The 19,232-nt window shown below is 39.5% G+C and overlaps 1 protein-coding gene across 1 annotated transcript in view; it reads right to left on the bottom strand.

The window, feature by feature from the left end:
• mlphb (melanophilin b) overlaps window positions 1-19,232 on the bottom strand; it is a gene marked incomplete at its 3' end in the record, with an annotated part of 49,046 nt that overhangs the window by 13,153 nt on the left and 16,661 nt on the right. Inside the window, exons 3-9 of the mRNA XM_083921984.1 lie at window positions 16,915-17,136; window positions 13,250-13,389; window positions 10,593-10,634; window positions 7,861-7,913; window positions 5,333-5,425; window positions 3,496-3,637; window positions 1,649-1,887 (exon numbers count right to left, since the gene is read on the bottom strand). Of these exons, the coding sequence (XP_083778110.1) occupies window positions 1,649-1,887; window positions 3,496-3,637; window positions 5,333-5,425; window positions 7,861-7,913; window positions 10,593-10,634; window positions 13,250-13,389; window positions 16,915-17,136 (931 nt within the window). The remainder of the gene's footprint in view (window positions 1-1,648; window positions 1,888-3,495; window positions 3,638-5,332; window positions 5,426-7,860; window positions 7,914-10,592; window positions 10,635-13,249; window positions 13,390-16,914; window positions 17,137-19,232) is intronic.

Genomic DNA, 19,232 nt, shown 5'->3' with positions numbered 1-19,232 from the left:
GCCCAGCTGTGTGACGAATTTACCATGACACCAGATATTGAAGGTGGAAATCAGCATCGGGCCAGGTGGGACTGATAGCAACAGCCCTTTTGTTGTCATGTTGGCCTTCCACCACTAAGCTTGATCACTTCCTTTGTGATTCATAATCCTTATCTTTAATAACTACAAAGAACATCTTTTGATTCGGATAGTCTGAGTTATACCTCCATAAGTAAACAAGTTCCCTACAGCGTGTCTGAATCAACTCAATGCACCCAAATGTAGGGCACATGAGGACACAGGCAGAATCGCTGATTTCTGACAAAAGCCAGCCAGACTAATGGTAAACAAAGTCTGTTTTCTATCTGCTTCACATAAACAGAACAGCAACAGTTGTTGTGATCCTTTCCAGGGACTTGTGACTTAAGGGTCGTATGCTATCACATAAATAGACCCTGATGTAATGTATGTAACTTCCTTCTGATCTAACAGCTGTCTCCTCTACATCACTCGATGTGTCAGCCTGGTGAACTTATGTGTTTGTATGTGTGTACTAGCGTTCCAACGTGCTGCAAGAAAGACCTGGACGGTCAAAAGGAAAAGAAGTTTGTTAGGTGCTGACTTTCAGAAATGTGACTCCATAACCACAATTAAGTATTGTACAGATCATACACAGTTTTCTGCCAATTCTTCCCTACTCTTTGTTACAGCTCAAACAGCGCAATATTAGGTTTATAGTTTTATTTTAGTGTCTTACCTTGCCCTTAATTGCTCTTTTTTATGACGCAAATTCCTTCCATCACGGCATGATAAATTGAGCTCAGAGCTATACCATGTGGTCAAATGTTCCTAGCTAAATTTTTCAAACTGTTCTTTTTTTCCCTGTCTGGTAAAGCAGACTTTGAGATAGATGGATATTATTACAGTATTAGTACAGTTGAAGGTTGATAGGAAATTGGGGAGATGAACAAGCAGGGATCGAGAGGAAAAAAATTGTTTTTTTCAGGTTGTACAACTGTAGTTGAGTGAGAGTCAACTCTTCTTTGTTTGAGAGGGGAGAGGGAGACACACCTGGCAGAGATCTGCACTCTACTGAGTGCATTTTTAACACATGTTCAGTTTGTCCTGTACAAACATGTCAAATAAAGTTTCCTTAGTTTTATTGCCTCTTGGTCTAAAATGTTTTTAGAGACTTTCAAACTCTGCCAAGGCAAAGGAATCTTGAGCATTAAACTTTTATAATCCATCAGTAAAAGCCATATGTGTTGTATATACATCAGTAAAGTTAATTGATATCAGACAGAAATATCTTTGTAGGGATGGGAACTGATGTAAGGAGGTTGAACACTGTGAACAATGAATATCACATTTACACTAATGTGTTATGTACAGAATAGGAACAGGTGATACCAAAACATTGGTTTTGGTCTGATACCAAGTGATACCAGGCCCAGATTAACAGCTCTACTTGTTATTGTGAAAAACAGCTAATACACTATTATGTTGGGGGGAAATGTGTTAATTTATGAGGTGAATGGATCACTAATATGCTTCAGGAAACATCAAAACTGGATTTATGAAGTGTCCCAAAGCGATCTGCCAAATCAGTGTAATGTAAGGAGGATTTTGTAAGATTACTGAAACATATTAATATCAGTCATATTAAGACCTGAGGTGGATGATTCGGTGAGTTCAGACTGTCCTGGGAGGTGTGGCTGCAGGGGCTCAGATGAGACTGATAGAGAGGGTAGAGCTGGTCCTGGTCATCCTCCTCTGAGTCATCAGGGCCAGGCAGATAGCTACTGCTGCCCTGGGGGCCCCAAGCACTACCACTGCCACCAGAGGAGTAACTGAGCCGAGAGATGGAGCGAGATGGAATAGTGTGGTTGTCTGGGTATGCAAGGTAATCTAGAAAAAAATAAGGGCAAATCAGGAAATAAAATAAGCAATACTGAACCCACATCTTTTTCAGCAGTTAAATTTATACTCCATACGGTGATTGATCATATGACCCACTAATGAAAGCACTTCTACTTTCCTTTTTACTGAGTAATCCAACTTGTGTGTCTGTGGAGACATTCCCTCCCTAAATGGATAGTGACGCTACTGACAGCAGTTGGTCTTCTGTCAAGGCTATGCTGCGTTCACTTGTAAGTTGAAATTGGGAATGTGTGTGGCTGTATGGATTTAAGAGGGTAACATATTAGGTTGACTGGAAGTAGAGGGGTGAATGTGTTTCAATAAAGTTATAAAAGAGCAAAAATCCCCCCCCCCCCCCCAAAAAAAAGTCAACACACATAGTGACCATGAACGTGACAAGATGGAGGCTCTGAAAGAACAGGCTCGCCTGCAGTTACATCTTACTGCCAAATAGGGCCGCCAGAAACAAGGTATCTCAAATCTTATGGGGTACAACTTTAAGGTTTAACTCAATCTTGTGGCTGCAAAGTGAAAATGTCATTGCAAATATGATTTATTGTGGTAAATGATTTCAAGTATTCAATCAATGCTACACAATATTATAAGCTAAACAAACGATACATTCTAATCAGTCACCATAGTAATTATAACAGCAACATGACCAGCTGCTATGCACTAGTAGTAGTAGTAGTAGTCTTAGAAATGCTGTAAATGTCATTCTATACAATGTAACATATTCTACTTCTGGTGTAGACAGGAAGTTAAAAGATTAAATAACGTGTACATATTAATTTTTATTATATCAGTTTGACGTGTTTGGATTATACTTTCGACATATTTGTATGAATTTATTTCTTGTTAAACAAATGTTTGTTTTAATGACATGTGTAATTAATATTTTGCTGAATTGCCTGAAACTGAGCATTGGCAAAACTATAAATTAAGGTTCATCAGGGTTCCCCATCCAAGTGGATCAATGTCCCAAATTATTGCTTATCTGGACATCATTATATGTTTGATTGATTCACAGGGTATCATTAGGCTAAGTCTTAAAAAACAACCTGTTAATATGCTGCAGCAGCGTCACGCTCAGCTAGCTGTGACGCTGGTCTTGACTCACTGGATGTAGACTGTTGGAATAAGGCCTACCATTGGCTTCAATGCTTATGTAAAACAGGGAATTCTCTTGTAGCTTAGAACAGCAGAGTCTGTTATCCCAAACCAAGAGAATTTTAATCTTGTCAGCTAGCTATCAAACTAGTCAAAAGAGTAATTTTGTTAACCAAGTTGCTTACATAATACTTAAGTGAAAAGAATATTGGAATAATGTTAGCTAAAGAAATAGTCCTAAAATACATAAAAATGTCATGTTTAGAGAAGTAAGGTGCCATTCATGGCCAATTATCAAGAGTGATACCTTGTAAGTAAGTTAACATTGTTACAAACACTACAGTGTGGGACCCGACGTGCTCCTGTCCTTTTTTTTGTAGGCTATACTGTACATTTGAATTTGCTTTTTTAGTCCCCATGTGCTTTAGTGAAAGTTTATCAAAAACCATTCAAGTGACCTGAGATTCATTTTTTTCAGTTGTTTACCTTGCTGTGGAGCCATTCCCAGGTCCAGACCTTTGTGTTGCTCTTTCAAAATCTGGTGGAAAATGGAGGCCATATCAGCCTCAGCAAGCATTGACTCCCTCTCACCTGCATTCATGTCCATGATGTTATGGCAGTCTGGGGCCTATAGAAGGAGGATGGAGAGTGGTGAGTGCTATTTTGAGGAACTGTTCATCAGTACAACAAATGAGCTAATGATGCCTCTTTAGGCTTAGCTAGATACTTCAGAACATCAGAGGAAGCAGGTGAGTGAAGGAGTTGGGGTTCTCACAAAGGCATGATTTAATAAAGTAAGAGTAAAACTACTAAATAAATAATAATTGGAGAATTCCAAAATGTACTGTCGCTTCACATTCGTTCCAAGCTACATGAATTACTTTTGGATTATAAGACTACCCCCCAAATAAGTTATTGCAATAATTAGATTTAGCTACAGTAACATCATTAGTGTAATGGTGGCACATATTCTTATTCATACTCTGCATGCAAAAACAAATATATTCTCATGCATTGATAAATAATAGAAATGATAAGGGACAAACACAAAGATAATAAAGTACAATAGGCTATAATGAAATAACAGTACAGCTTACAACTTGGGACCAAGAACAGAGTGTGGACTGGTAGCTGGAGATGTGCCAGTTCATCTCCTGAGCACTGTTAAGGTGCCCTTGAGCAAGGCACCGAACCCCTAACTACTTGCAGTGCCTTTGCATTGGCAGCCTCCTTGCTCTGACATCTATCCATCTAATACATGTGCATAGGCAGCCCATTCTCTTCCCAGGGCATCCAATTCAGGGCATTTTGTCATCCTTGGTGTTTGATACCGACACACAAAGCACCCTTGAACATCTATAGTAAATTAAATGAACTGCCCTTTCAACTGCAAACCCATATTTGGGTATTATTACGATCCAGCGCAGGTGCTCCAGAAATAAGAAAAACAAAAGTCTATGTAGTGAGAAGGTCGGAGTGTTGGGTGAGTCAAACAAACAGGACTTTCACAGACGGTTTGTGTGCTGTTTGTGTTCTGTTTATGTCCCACTAGTCACTAGTTACATTACACACAAACTTACTTTAACCCACGACCTTACCATGACCAAGTGGTTTTGTTGCCTAAACCTAACCTCGTAGTTTTGTTTGAATTCATAACGTCAACCACATGTTCCCTGTGTTTTAAAACAGCAACTGTAGTGGAGCAACACAGTTTTATATGCAGTGCTACCCAGTGTGTTGACAAGTGACTAAAATGGCCGTATGTGACCAGTTAGGATGAGAGCAAGTTGGTATAGGTCCGGGTTGCATATGTATGTATTTTGGTTCTTAGTGTGTTAAGTACACAATATCAGAAGTCAAAAAAATAATATCACCAAAAGTATGTCTTATCTTAATTTAGCATTTTACTAACATCCCTTTGGTATGTTTGACATGACCAAATCTTTCACAGTTCATCAGATTTAATCTTAAGATCCAAACACTGCAGACTGGAGAGTCTATTTCCCAAGGGATCTCTACAGAAAAGGATACAGCCATTATGACTTGCCATTTGAGTCTCTTTATATTTGCTTTTTTTTTTCAAAAATCACACACAAGTATGCACATTTGGATACACAATGAATGTATTGTGGCCAGATAGGAAAATTAGTTATGGCAGTGCTCAACACTGAAGTGATATTGTCTTGACAAACCAGCCAATCATTGGCAAAGAAAGAAAACAGAATGGAGCTAAAGCAGAAACAGACACTGAGCCCCTTGTGTGAAGGCAAGCAGATGAGTTTGGTTTGGGGGAAAGCGTGTTCTGGGATTGTCCAGCTTCTACCTGATTTGGGCGTCCTCTTGATTCAATGAAGTTGTCGCCGCCCATTTCAAAATCAAACGGATCGACAGTTAGCCGCCTTTTGGCCTTTTTCCTCTTTGGTGAGCAGGAGAGGAAACACCATCACCGATAGAGAGGAAAAGTAGAGAAGAAAGATGATTCAAATGGAAAAGTAACAAATTAGACCCAAGGAGAGGAATCCTCACCACTGCCAAATACCTTTCACTTGGAGATTACCAAAACATAAACTACAATGTAATCAACTTACTAATAATTTTGAAATCATTAGCCCCAGTTTGTTCTTCTCAAAATGCATTTATTTTTAGAGCTTTTATTTCCTTTTTTTATTAGAGCAGCTGAAGGGGCTGCAGGTGGGATTTGAACCCACAATACTACGGGAGGACTGAGCCTATACGGGTGCACGCTGTACCCAGTGAGTCTCAAAAAAACTGAAGGATGCCATGAATGACATATCTCCTATGCAAAATATAAAACCTTTTTTTGTATGAAAATATAAAAAATCTTAAAGTGAAATCACTATGACAATATTAATAATACAATTTAAAATGTTGGTTGACAGTTTGAAAATTGATCAATTACATTCAGGATATCATTACCAGCTACTGATTTTCACTGGATTAGGAATAAATAGCACAAATTTTGAAATTAATATAAAAAAACTTCAATGATCCTTTCATCCAGATGGATAAGATAAAGTGGTAAGTGTTGCTTAACAACCGGGGTTGCTGAGTATGTATAGTTTTCTGGGAAATACATATATTTAGCATTGTCACTTACAATGTAATTTTATTGCATGAGAGGCACAAACTGGGGGTAGGAGATCGTCTGTTGTGCTATTCAGCTATTTAGCCTAGAGAGACGGGGACTTCTTTTGAGACCAAGGTTCAAGCTACATGTTGTTGACTAAGGCTCTACCCAGGAAACCTTGAGCAAGACTCTGAATCCCTTCCAGTCCAAAAACCACCCTGTAGTTGCATTGAAACATCTCTGAGTGGGTAGAAATAAAGTAACCTAACAGGGATCAGTCAAGTGTTTCAAATGGCAGTACTCAATCTGGAACAGTAGAGGGCCCTCTTTCTAACTGAAAATCAAAGGGATACAGAAAGCACCACTTGGCCTTGTTGTAGTCAGTCTTTTTGCAGCATCCATCAAAAGTCCAATCAAATGAGATATAAACAAAACCTTAATGTCCATAGGAAACAAAGGCAAATCATCCAGAGACCCAGTAGAGCCCAAGAGTCCAGTCAACATTTTTTCTCCTCAGCAGACGTTGCAGGGATTGAAAATAAACAAAGCTTAGCTCCCTCATTACACAGAGACTGTGGTATAAACAATAGTAGTCTTGGTTTTATGATGAATTCCAGTGGACTTTTTTACAATCTCAGGACTTGAACCAGAGGCTCTTTCAACTCTGCTCCGAACTCTTTTATGTGTGCAACTTTGTATGACAGCCTGGTATTTACCCACAATACACTGCTGTCAATGCCAGTTGGACCGGCTAACCTTAGTCGTCACAAGCTGTCAAGGCATTCCAGTTGTTCACGAGGGCTGGCCTAGATCACATAGATAATTGTGTAGAAAACACCTCTGCCTTTCGACAGAGGAAGGAGCCATCAGCTTGACAAAGATCAGTGCTGACCTCTGCAGAGCCTTGCAAACTGAAAAAAAAAAACCTGCATGCAAAATGCTGATTTGAACTTAAATTAAAACAGCAAAAAAGCATAAAGGTTGCCGAACTTACAGCTTACAGTTTGAGCCTGTGTGTAGCAGCATGAGCAATAGGGAAGTCAGGATTCTTCTACGGAGACAAATCCCGGAAATTCAAAGAAATCTCTGATAGAGACCGACACCCGAGTGTTCAGAGCTGAGCACAGCCAACATAGACAAACGGCAGGGCTCACGTCTAAATGCAAGGACTTCATTATTTGACACTTTGCTTTTATTTAACATGACTATAAAACATTATAACTACATTTATAGGTCAGAAAAGACGGAAAGCATAATAGGTCCTCTTTAAGTAAAAGTACCAAAGTATTAGCATCAAAATGAACTTAAGGTACAAAAGTAAAGGAAGTACTCATCGTACAGAATGGTCCATTTCAGAATATTTATTAGATTATACAGTACAGTAATGAGTAAATATACTTAGTTCCACCCCTGGTTTCCACATTTTCTGGCCTCAACAGAAATTAGCTTTTGACTTAAAAATTAAAAGTTCAAGTCAAAAGCAATTGGGAATTAGCAGAGAAAAAAGCCAGAACTACTAATGTTCCACCCTCTGAGTACAAATTGATATCTGCTTCTTGTTTTATGATGCATGTCCCTGGAATGATTTCTGCTGGCCACACACACTCAATAAAGCTTAAGTAGGCCCACCTACAAATAGATGCAAGATGCCTATTTAATTAATGTCCTCAACAAGCAATCTCATATTAGGCACTTTATACAGAAAAACATCAAAGAATCCCATGTACTAGTGAACTACATAATAAAAAAGTGAGTTGCCGTACCCCCTTGTACTGTTGTGAATCAGTTGCGTCCATACTGTGCTCCTCGTATCCATCTGCTGATAAAGAAGGCGGACATGTTAGTCTTAACCTATAATGACAAACTACTGTGATTCACATTATACACACTACATTCTCCATCTTGATTAAATAACTACACCTCTCTGAAACCAGCTGTACTTTTAACCCAGTGACAATTTTCTTTACAGCAAGATGCAAACTGTACGTCATGGAGCAAATCAAATGTTTTTTTTAAATTTCCATCTGGCAGAGCGAGTACAGCACAAGAGGAAAAAGGATGGAACATTGTGCGTTTCAGCCCCCTCTTTATGAGAGTGTTCATGAGTATGTTTTCTACGTAACAGTTCCCTCTTGAATACGGACAGAGAGGAAGGAGAGGCTGTCTGGGAACAACAAAAGCTGCAAAGCGAAGCAAATGTTCAAGAATGAGCTTCCCAGATCAGCAGATAAAGTGATCAAGCTTATGACGACAAAATACACATTAGGTTCATGCACATCATAGTAAATAACTGTGAAAAGTTAGTGCACTATCATTTTCTATATGAATTAATGTTATGGATTTTTGCTACATATGCTACACACACAGAAATACAAACACACTGAAATAACTATTATAACAACTACTAATATGCAACTACTACAACGACTACTACTACTACTACTACTACTACTACTACTACTACTACTACTACTGCTACTACTACCTCTAATGCTACTGATAAAATAAAAGTAATACTCTCTACAATAATGTTTGTTTTAAACCTTGTCGACTCTCCCTGACTAAAACTTCCCTGGCTCTGCTCTTACACTCTTGTGATGCCAATAAGAATAAAGCCAGGCGAGCCCTGACTGTGCCAGCCTAACCAGAACCTTTGGTGTGTTCCCAAACCACTCTACCCACTATATGAGACATTCAAACCGACAAGGTTTCAATGGATCATTTTAATAGTCTTGTGAAAATATTCAATACTTAGACTACATTTCAAATCACCCCGATTTACAGTATAATGCTGCTTATTAATTGCCATCATGAATATTCAGAGTCAAATAATAAAAATAAATATGTATTAAGTCGATCAGGCAGCATACTACTTATTAAATATGCATGTGACTTCAGGATGGATCCAAGGTAGACCACACACATGGATGGATTAAGCCTCTAAGGGGCCCGGGAGAATAATGTGTGGGCTCAAACTGAGCTATTTGTGGTAATTTGGTGAAACACAAATTTATTTAAAAATATTAAAAGGACCCTTATCATGACAACAGGTAAGAATGAAGGATTTTTATACATGAATCCTAGACAGATGTTTGTAACTGTAGTTACGTCACAAACTCACTTATTTGAGCCCCTCTCAGGATCTTTTCCTAACCATAACCAAGTGGTTTTGTTGCCTAAACCTTACCACATAGTTTTGTTTGACTTCACAGCATTACCATGTGTTCCCTGTGTTTAAAACAGCAATTGTAGTGGCGCATCATGCATTTGATGTACATGGCTGCACAATGACGCAAGGGGTCCTCACAAAATGGCCATATGTAATGAGTTAGGATGTAGAGGGTTAAAGTGTATCCCAGGATTTGCCACGTAATGAGGTAATGACTCCAAGTCTCCCTGTGCAAATTTCTTGGGTCAAATAGCCATCTATGGTATTTAATTGTTTTTATCCATGCTAGCAGCCTGGCTCTGGAGATAGCAAATTCTGCTGGTTGGTCGTCCATCACTTTGGTCAAGAGAACCATTAGATGGATTACAATCAAAAGGTTTACGGTCTCCAGAGGATGAATCCCAATGACTTCTCATCTAGCACAGTCAAAGTATAAATGCGTCCCATACTTTGGTTTATGTCCGAATAGAGCTCTGCAAAACTAGAACAAGACATTCACATAAGCCTCAGCTGTAGGGTTTGTTCAGTAGTCAATGTTAGCATGCTTAACATAACAACATAACACGCTTAAGTAAGATGGTGAACATGGTCAACATTAAACATGCAGCGCTAAGCATCAGCACCTTAGTATTGCCACTGGGCGCATGTTAGCAGGGTGATGTTAGCATTTAGCTCAAAGAACCACTGCATGGCTGTAGGCGCTTAAGTTGTGTTTGAAATTGATTACTACATACTTCATACTCCATACTCAACCAGAGTATTGCATACTGTTGACTACATTTATGCTAAAGTATGCTAGCAGACTGTGAACTCAAACAACATGTCTTCTCGGCATCACAAGACTGTATCGGACTCACAACTTCACCGGTTTCAGCTTGAATGAAATCTTAACTGTACCTGCACTTCACCATTATTCATTATTATTCTATCCAATTGTTACTTGTAGTCCACCCTTGGACAATCTAAAGAGACACAATGCATTTTGGGGGAGTTGAGTATGTCCAGTAATCTAATGTCTCATACTCAATTCATGCTAGTATACTATAATATGTATATTGCTATTATACATTCAGTCATTTCTCATGTAGGCTACACAAAATCCACAAACTATGCATTTGGAAAGCACTGCATACTCAATTTTCCATGGTTGTCAGTATGAATAGCAAGTTAGTATGCAACTTCGAACACAGCCGTAATCTTGTTTTTAGGCTACTTGGGGTAAGATTTGATACAAAGTACCTAACTGTTGAATAAAATTGGGAGAATTCAAAAAGTGCATTAAAATCTAAAGCTATACATATCAGTGATTTAGTTTTGTGCACTTACTGTGGACATCAGGTATGCTCTGTGTATCATATTCATGAGGCTCTGGAAAAGAGAAAAGATGAGCAAACACATGACTTATTTAGTTGTGTTTCAACTTGAAATGAAAATTAATGAGGTTAGGTTTGCATTCAGTTCCCATTCAGCAGCTAATAAATAGCTTGGCAAATTGGTGATATTCAGGTATTCCTTACTTTCCACATAAAATTATAATCAGAAGCAGCAGTAGCACCATTAAACTGAGGAGCCGAGGTCAGCCAACTAATAGAGTTAGACTCCTTTTTATGCAGCTTATGTGAACAAAGACTCTGTTGTAAGCATCAGTGTTACATCTCCCCATGTGCACAAAGATACTGTACACAGGATGACACCCTCCGAGCTTTGGGGGCCCAACGGACCACGGCAGTGAATACAGGAAAAAGACAGCGAAAGATGTGTGTTTGAGTGTCATGCATATGGAATTTAATCCACATGGTCACGTGGCTGTCTGCATGTGAAGAGTTGCAGAGCATTTTAAACTCAGTGCATCTGTTAACATGCATATTTATGTTCATGTTTCAAAACTACAGCATGCATCTGTGCACACACGCTGCGATCTGGGTTCAACATGAATACATGACAAATGGAAGTTTTGTTCTCCCTCCCTCTTTCTGTCTCTTTCTCTGCCCTCGCTCTACTTCTGGTCGGTGTAGCTCAGGATGACTGAATCCTTCAATTCCAGGCGCAGAATGGGAGACATGTGACTGGATGATCACAAGGCACACCAACTTGTCCTGTATCCTGTCCCACAATCCTCAAGGGTGACTCAGCATAAGCAGTACCAGGAGTCTCCTCATAATTCAGTGATCTCCTGAGGCTGTGATGTGTATAATAGTGCTCAAAGCTGATATACGGTGTTCTTTGGTGTTTTGATATACAGTTTTGATGAAGCCTCATACCGTCACTGCGTCAGACTTTAAACATGAGCAGCAAACATAAACAGGACGTTTCACCACATTAGTATCTCTGGAAATAATGTCTCAAGAAGTACAGCAGGGAGTACAAATGTCCCACAAGGATGAGTATGCATGCAACTGGTCAGTTAAGGACAAAAACCGGACATTGGAGGACCCGGCCCAAGCTGGATCTAGGCCTGAGACACTAGCCTGTAACAGCACTCAGCACAGCTGTGGGGAGCCAGAGCTGGAAAAACAGGATAGATGGAGGAGATTAAATGCCTGTGACAGATTTGGCAGCCTGTTGATGACGGCTTACTGTTTGAATAAGAGAAAGGAAACTTGAAAAAATGAAAGATCTCATAGACAGGTGGATGATAAATTAAAGAAATACAGCAACATTAAATGTCTTGGGAAGGAGTTAGGCTACCAGGAGCTACCAGAAAAGCTTTAGGCTCCTCGTTATATAGATAGATATACAGTATATAGATCATCCAAGTGTGTGGAGCCCAACTGGAGGGGTGAACAACATTCTTTTAAATGGTATTCCATATTTAATAATGGCGGGGAGCACTGCCTTATCTCTGATATGTGTTCTATTTGGTTGAGATTTGGTGACTGCAGAGGCAATACCACTCAGTCTAGGGGCGGAACAAAATATCAATACATCAATTTATTGTATTACTTCCTCACATCAATGCACTGGTGCCGACTATCAATATATTTATTAAAGAGAGACTTTTAAAAATATATTTGTTTACTGTAAATGAATTGTATTATACATAAATAAGGCTATGCACTGTGTCGTATATTGGTTCATCTCAACCATCTACAATGCAGTAAATAAATACACAATTCCTGCTTTTTACCGTTTTATTTTATTTTTTCTTCTTCAGTTTCACAGATACCGTGGGCAACATATTGTAATACTATCGTATCGTGGGTTACTCTGTAATTCAGAACAACAATGTCTGTGCTACTTGCAAGGACTTGACAAACCTACATTCACTGGGATCATATGAGCTTCACTTGGAAAAAAAAGACCCGAATCTTGAACTTGAACATGAAAACTAACAATGCCCCTGTCATGGAGATGTCTGGCAATTTTTTTAGCTGCCAGAGTGTGATTCACGGGCTAACACATTCTCCATGCAGTTACAGTACAGTATGCAGCTGTTGAAGCTCCTCAAAGCTTTTCATTTATTGGGGATTTCTTATAGGAAGCTTAAGCTGACTTCCAGCAATGCTCTTCGACCCTGCAGCACCTCCAGGGGGCTTTGTAAAGAAACGAGTGGAACAGATAGATCATTTGCTAAGGTTGCAACTTCAAAGTCACATTAACCTGAGACCTGACATTCTCCCACATGTGTAGCCTTTGATTTGCACTGCTTCACATTCATACAGACATTCCAACTAAATAACTACAGTTTTTGACTGTTGACCACTGAACAGCTTCAATCAGCCGGGGTTAATCTCCTTGTTGAAAGGCCACAGTGACAGTATTGTTAAGTAAAGGGCTGTTAGTCATTGACTTACCACATACCAGTTTCCACAAGTGGATCAAGGATTAAAAGACTCCAGACTCAAGTATTTAAATCACTTTTCACAGCAGGCATTATGTTGGAAAATCCTGAAACCTCCCTCCTTACATTATTATATATTATATATATATTATTTTCTGTGTAGAAAACCACCCACAAAGGCGTCTTGATGATAAAAACTCACCGTCAAGATCATTCTGAGAACAACTGCGTTCTCCTGTCAACCTCTTGAAAAGGGATCGCATCACCTTGGCACTGCCAAAGCGCTTGAAGCGGGCATGCACGTTTTTGTGGTACCACTCCAAAGTACCGATCTTGAGTACCCTGTTGAAGAAAATGGAGGCGACAACATAGGTGTTAAACTGTATACACATCAATCAACAATAATTACAGAAAATACTTGGGAATACAAACATTCCAATAACAGGGACTGAATATGTCTTTTATCACACTAAACAAGCGCAAAACATTATTGACTGCTATGGTGAGTGATATAGCATGAGATGCATAGTATGTTATTCTCCAGACACTGGCTAAGTTCAGTGAAAAGGTTTTTCCAGTGCTCATCCACATCTGAGCAAACAATATTGTAATGAGTGCATATGGAGCTGGATCTAGCTATATATATATATACATGTGTGTGTGGGGGGGGGGGGGGGGGGGGGGGGGTCTGTGAGGAGGTGGATGGAAGGGGTAACTGGTGAGGAAAAAATAAATTCTTCCTCCCCATGTGGTGGGACTTCTTCATTGATTTAATGTTAAACATATTTTTTTCCTTTCTTTTTAAATATTGGTCTTTGATTGGCCAAAACATCGAAATTGACACATTGGGAGTGCTTTCTACCGAAAGAATCACAGTTTGGAAAAATAATTGACATCTGCTGTGTCAAAAAACCACATTCAGATTTAAACTTCTCAATTTTATAACCACTTTACTGGACTTCTGACAGCATGGTAGTAGTCAAGTATTGAAACAGCTGGATTTTTAAAAGAGATTTTGACAATTTACAATTTTGTAAACTTCAGTGTAAAATCTGTTTATTTAGTTTGTGCATTTTTTTCACCATCAGTTTTTGCATTTCTTCTTTTTTCTATCTTCCCTTTTTTCGACAAGGAGGTTTGCGTAGTCACTTGCATTAGCAAGCTAATTAGCCTTTAATTAATTTTTCAGTAATAATATAGATTGTGAGACAATGCGGTAGCAGAACACGGACATACGGCCAGACAGTTCTGTGGTGTTGTCGGTGCACTGTAGGCCGCAAGGTACCGTGGCCAGAAGAGAAAGCTCTGTTTTCCAAGGGCAGCTATCAGGTACAGGACCAAGGCGAGATGACAGCAGCCACCTGACTTGTTGGATCATAGCATGGGCGTTCATTCACACGGCAGAGAAGGAGCTCAGGTTAGTCAAATATACAGCTAAGCTAACATTTATAAAGGTTTAACCTAAGGAAAGAAAATGTATTTTCATAGTTCGTTCATTTGGGATTATTTTAAATAATTTAAGAAAATTTAAATATTGCTTTTATTTGTCTGTATGAATGATGATTTAATAACATTGATTATTTGACTATTTTTAATGACTTCAGAACACTCAATTTGACATATTTAAAACAAAGTGAAAGAGTAGCTTCAGGTTAAAGGGCACGTCTGTCACCTCGGGGTGCAGAAAGAGTGCATGCTGCAAGACGTCCTCCTGATCATGCAGGTGTTAAGAACATGTAGGGGCATACGTAATGTTATCATTTAATTCAAAGTAATTTTAACAGTTATCACACTGTTTCCCCTGCCAAAGCACAGGCCTGTCGAGTTGTTCTATGCATGCTTTAAGTCATATAATTTATTTTAATCATTCTATAATAATATTTTGTCAGATAGGCATGAGTCTTATTTTGCCTTGATCGGTTGTGTCACCACAGTATTCTTCATTACACAGGCTTAGTTTTATGTTGCCCAGAGTTAAGTTTCCCACTATTTTGTTAACTGATGCTGAGATTTTTCTGACCTTATTTTATTTTACCTTTCATGATCAGGAGAAGAAAACAGCCCCATTTGCCTCTCTGTAAAGGTGTCAAAAGCCCCATCTGCCCCTCTGTAAAGATGACAACAGCCCTGTCTGCCCCTGTAAAGGTGACAACAGCCCTACTGCCTCTGTAAAGGTCACAACAGCCCCACTGCCTCTGTAAAGGTCACAGCAGCCCTACTGCCTCTCTGTAAAGGTGAAAACAGCTCCATCTGCCTCTGTAAAGGTCACAACAGCCCTACTGCCTCTCTGTAAAGGTGAAAACAGCTCCATCTGCCTCTGTAAAGGTCACAACAGCCCTACTGCCTCTCTGTAAAGGTGAAAACAGCTCCATCTGCCTCTGTAAAGGTCACAACAGCCCTACTGCCTCTCGGTAAGGGTAAAAACAGCCCCACCTGCCTCTCTGTAAAGGTCACAACAGCTCCATCTGTCTCTCTGTAAAGGTCCTTGTGACACCAGCCAAAAAAAATGTACTGTTCAATTTGGGATCCAGTGCTTTATTTTATATTTTTTGTTTATTCATTTTTTCAGTCATCATTTGTGTAATAACTTTCTCCTCAGGCCCTTATATGGGAGCTCTGTACTTTTGTGAAGCATCCTGGTTTTCTTGAATTGTGCCATAGATAACAAAGCTATACCAATATTGGTTCTATCAAACCAAACAAAGATGGGAATTTGTGCCCTGTGTGAAACCAAAAGTGATGTACTGTACATAACTTAAGTTATGTAATAGCCTGAAAAAGTACTTCTTTGAACCCATCTTATCCTAAACTTAAGGATTAAAAACATAGGGATCCTGGTGACCAGAGTTCTTCTCCCATTTGTGATTTTGTTCCGGAAATATAAAACAGACCACAGCCTTTTTTCTAATCCTGATAAAAGTAATTTTGATGCCTAACCTTAACCAGTCACGTGATGCAAGTTTTGGTGCCTTAACCTGACCGACACCAAATGCAACTTCCGGCTGGTTGCTGTCTCGCGATTGACTTCCGATCGCAGTTTTGTAAGATATCATATGAACCTGCTGATAACAATGCAGCGATGTAGGTATCAGACTGCAAAGAAATGCCCTTAAAATAGCTGGCGTCACACAAGTGGGCACAGAAGTGGGCACAGATTTTTTGTAAGATTGTCTCATCCATTGTCCATTGTGCTAGCCATCCTTTAATCATTTTCTCAATTAGGGCGAACTCACACTGTCCATCCGTACGGTGCCCCGGGCCTTAGGGTACTTGTCCCCCCCCTCCCTCTCCCCCCGCGGCCCAGGCCCGTTTGTATTCACACTACCTGGGCCTCGGTGCGAATGCTTCTTGCCTGCCTATACGTCATCACGCCGTAACACGTCACACGCATTGATTTACGTCATCGCGATGCGTCGCTTTGTTTACAAAAGCATGCAGTCTTTTGGCCACATATTGGAAAGCAGCGAAGAAAGCATGTTAACGTTTTTGACTTTGTGGTTTTTCTGACCAAATCTGCAGTAAACACTCCACCTCCGCATCACACCAACGTGAACCTTTCGCCGCCATAATTTTAAATGTCCGCGCATGGTCCGTCATTCTTTTTTTCTATGTCCGAGCAGGCACACATAAAATGACGTCAGAACCACCGTAGGCCTCGTGCTTTTGCTCGCACAAGTGCGCACGCTCGTGCTCATATATATGTGCAAACGTGCTTTACAAAAGCCAACCTCTCCCAAACGGACGTGGTCGCACCTAGGCGCGGTGCGGTTGCACTCACACTGGTCAAACGAACTAGACTTTAGCCATGAAACGAGCTTGGGCACCGTACGAATGGACAGTGTGAGTGCACCCTTAGTCATTTCCTACCTGGCCATGCGACAGGGATTGCAGACCCAGCCATGCTCCTTCTTGTTGTAGAGACTGCAGGACTTGCAGATGTAGAGCTGGCAGTCCAGACACTGACGCTTGCTGTTGACCAGGAACTTGAAGGGCTGGAGACACCGGATGCAGTGGGACTCAGTCAGGCTGCTCTGGTTGCCCAATAACTCTCTCTTGCTGTCTTCTTTTTCAATCTGGGTCTTTAGGTCCCTAAAAGAGACAAAACCCATTTGTTTGCTTTATGTATTTTTGTTTGTTGTTTTATGTGAGTATGTTTCTTGAAGAAAAATTACTTTAACTGTTTGTAGATTATATAAGAGTCCATACAGCATCACATAAAAGTGTTCTATATTGACTCTCATGTTGCACTTCATTGTGCCAACGTCAACATCTGGTATGCTTGGCAGGTTAAACAAACACTAAAGATTGTTTGCAATTTGGCCTTTGACTTGAGACTGTATTTTACATTGAAGCATGGTTGATTACTACAGGTCTACTGCTAAATAATATCTTAATAGTACAGTTAATGTATCTTTGAATCAGAAATAGAGAAACATTAACAATGCTGCTTCAAGTTGGCTACAGAGTAATACACTAAATGACCTTTTTGAATGTACATGTTCGGACAGGAAATTGTTTTGCAAAACTGTGTTCTCAGTTGAGACTGGCTTAAAACAAGATTTGTACACTATTTATGATTAAACACAGCCAAATTTGGTACCACTTTTCCTGCACGGAGACCAAAACCAAAGCTCACTTCATCTGGCAACCAGTACTAGTACAGAAGAGACCACACAGAAATACTGAGCAGATGGATAAACTGTTTTTTTGCCAAGAATAGTTCTGACACATACAGTATCTACCCCTATAAATGGTCATTTATACACTCTCTTCAGAATTGCAGGTTGGTGTATCTTTCAACTTTGGACAGAGCCAGGCTAGCTTTTTTCTCTGACTCTTGTATTTATGCTAAGCTAAGCTAACCATATCCTACACTACTCATCTCACTCTCAGAAACAAAGCCAGTAACCAAATCTTCCCTAAATGTTGAACTAATAACTGTTGAACTGAATACATGTGAAAGTAAATGTCTAACCTATTACTCTTTTGATGTTTTACAACTAAAAAAAACAAACCTTATACCATTTCATTATACAGACTCAGAATGCTGGCTGACAAAAGGGTGAAGAGATGGTTTCAGCATACAGATGGCTTCATTTTGGCAACTTTGTATCAACATTGTATCAGCCTTGTTACATGGACAAATGCAGAAGAGGCAGAAAAAAATGCAGTGCTTCTCCAGGAACATTTAGTGCTACAGTTACAAATAAGAAACAAAAAAAGATATGTAGCCTTACTGTGCATGGGCCCTTGACTTAGAGCTTAATTACTGAATCATTCATAAAACTGTATACTGTAAATAAGAAAAATGTTTGACAGGACAATCTCATGAAAATGATGAGTCTGGCATTTGGCTGTCCGCATCTTGGTTTTCTGGAGCTGGGGAGGAGTGCTAATCTAGTTTTGTTTCAATAGAACTGAGATAAGCTAAACGCTAAAGAGGGAAAACAATTTCTAACCGCCTGTACAAATCCAAATTTTTGAATTTTTTTAGAAAATTTTTGAAGGTTTTTTGCTATTCGTCTGCATGTGCTGCCCATGCTTCAGTAATCCAGAGCTGGTGAAAATCGACAAAGTTTCCCTTGAAGTGATATTACGGCATAAAATCATCCCAGGTTTTTTTCTCGGAAAATCAATCATCAAACAAGCCATTGAGACAATTTTTTCTGTGTAACAACTATTAAAGGAGATTTTTAAGCGTCACTAACAGCTGAATGCAGCTAACAGTGATTAGCTTGGGGCAGTATGGTGAATGTATTAAAAACCCAAAACCTCTGCAGTAGCATGATAAGAGTCCCTACGCATCGCCTAATCAATGTTAGCCGCATTTGGCTGTACCGGATTTCTCTGTTAATAGTTGTTACTGGAATGATTTTACGCTGGAATTTCACTCTAAGTTACCATTAGTGATGGGAAAAGGCAGCCTTGAGAAGCTTCATGAAGCATTTTCTTTATTTTCTGATTTTCTGATTGAGTCCATAAACAAAACTAGATCATTTTCTCATTAACTTTTATACAATCAGACCTGGAAGCTACATCCATCTGTTTTATACAGTCAGGAGTTCATTCACACTTCTTTCACAATCAAACTTAAATATGTACTGGTTTTGGTGAAGCCTCATATTATACTCGACAAAACAAAACAAAACAGAACAGAACATAACAGAACAAAACACATTGTCCTG

The sequence above is a fragment of the Echiichthys vipera genome, assembly GCF_963691815.1.
Source record: "Echiichthys vipera genome assembly, chromosome: 10".
Classification (NCBI taxonomy): Eukaryota; Metazoa; Chordata; class Actinopteri; order Perciformes; family Trachinidae; genus Echiichthys; species Echiichthys vipera.
The sequence above is the reverse complement of the archived record's forward strand: the minus strand, read 5'-3'. Positions and strand labels throughout refer to the sequence as shown.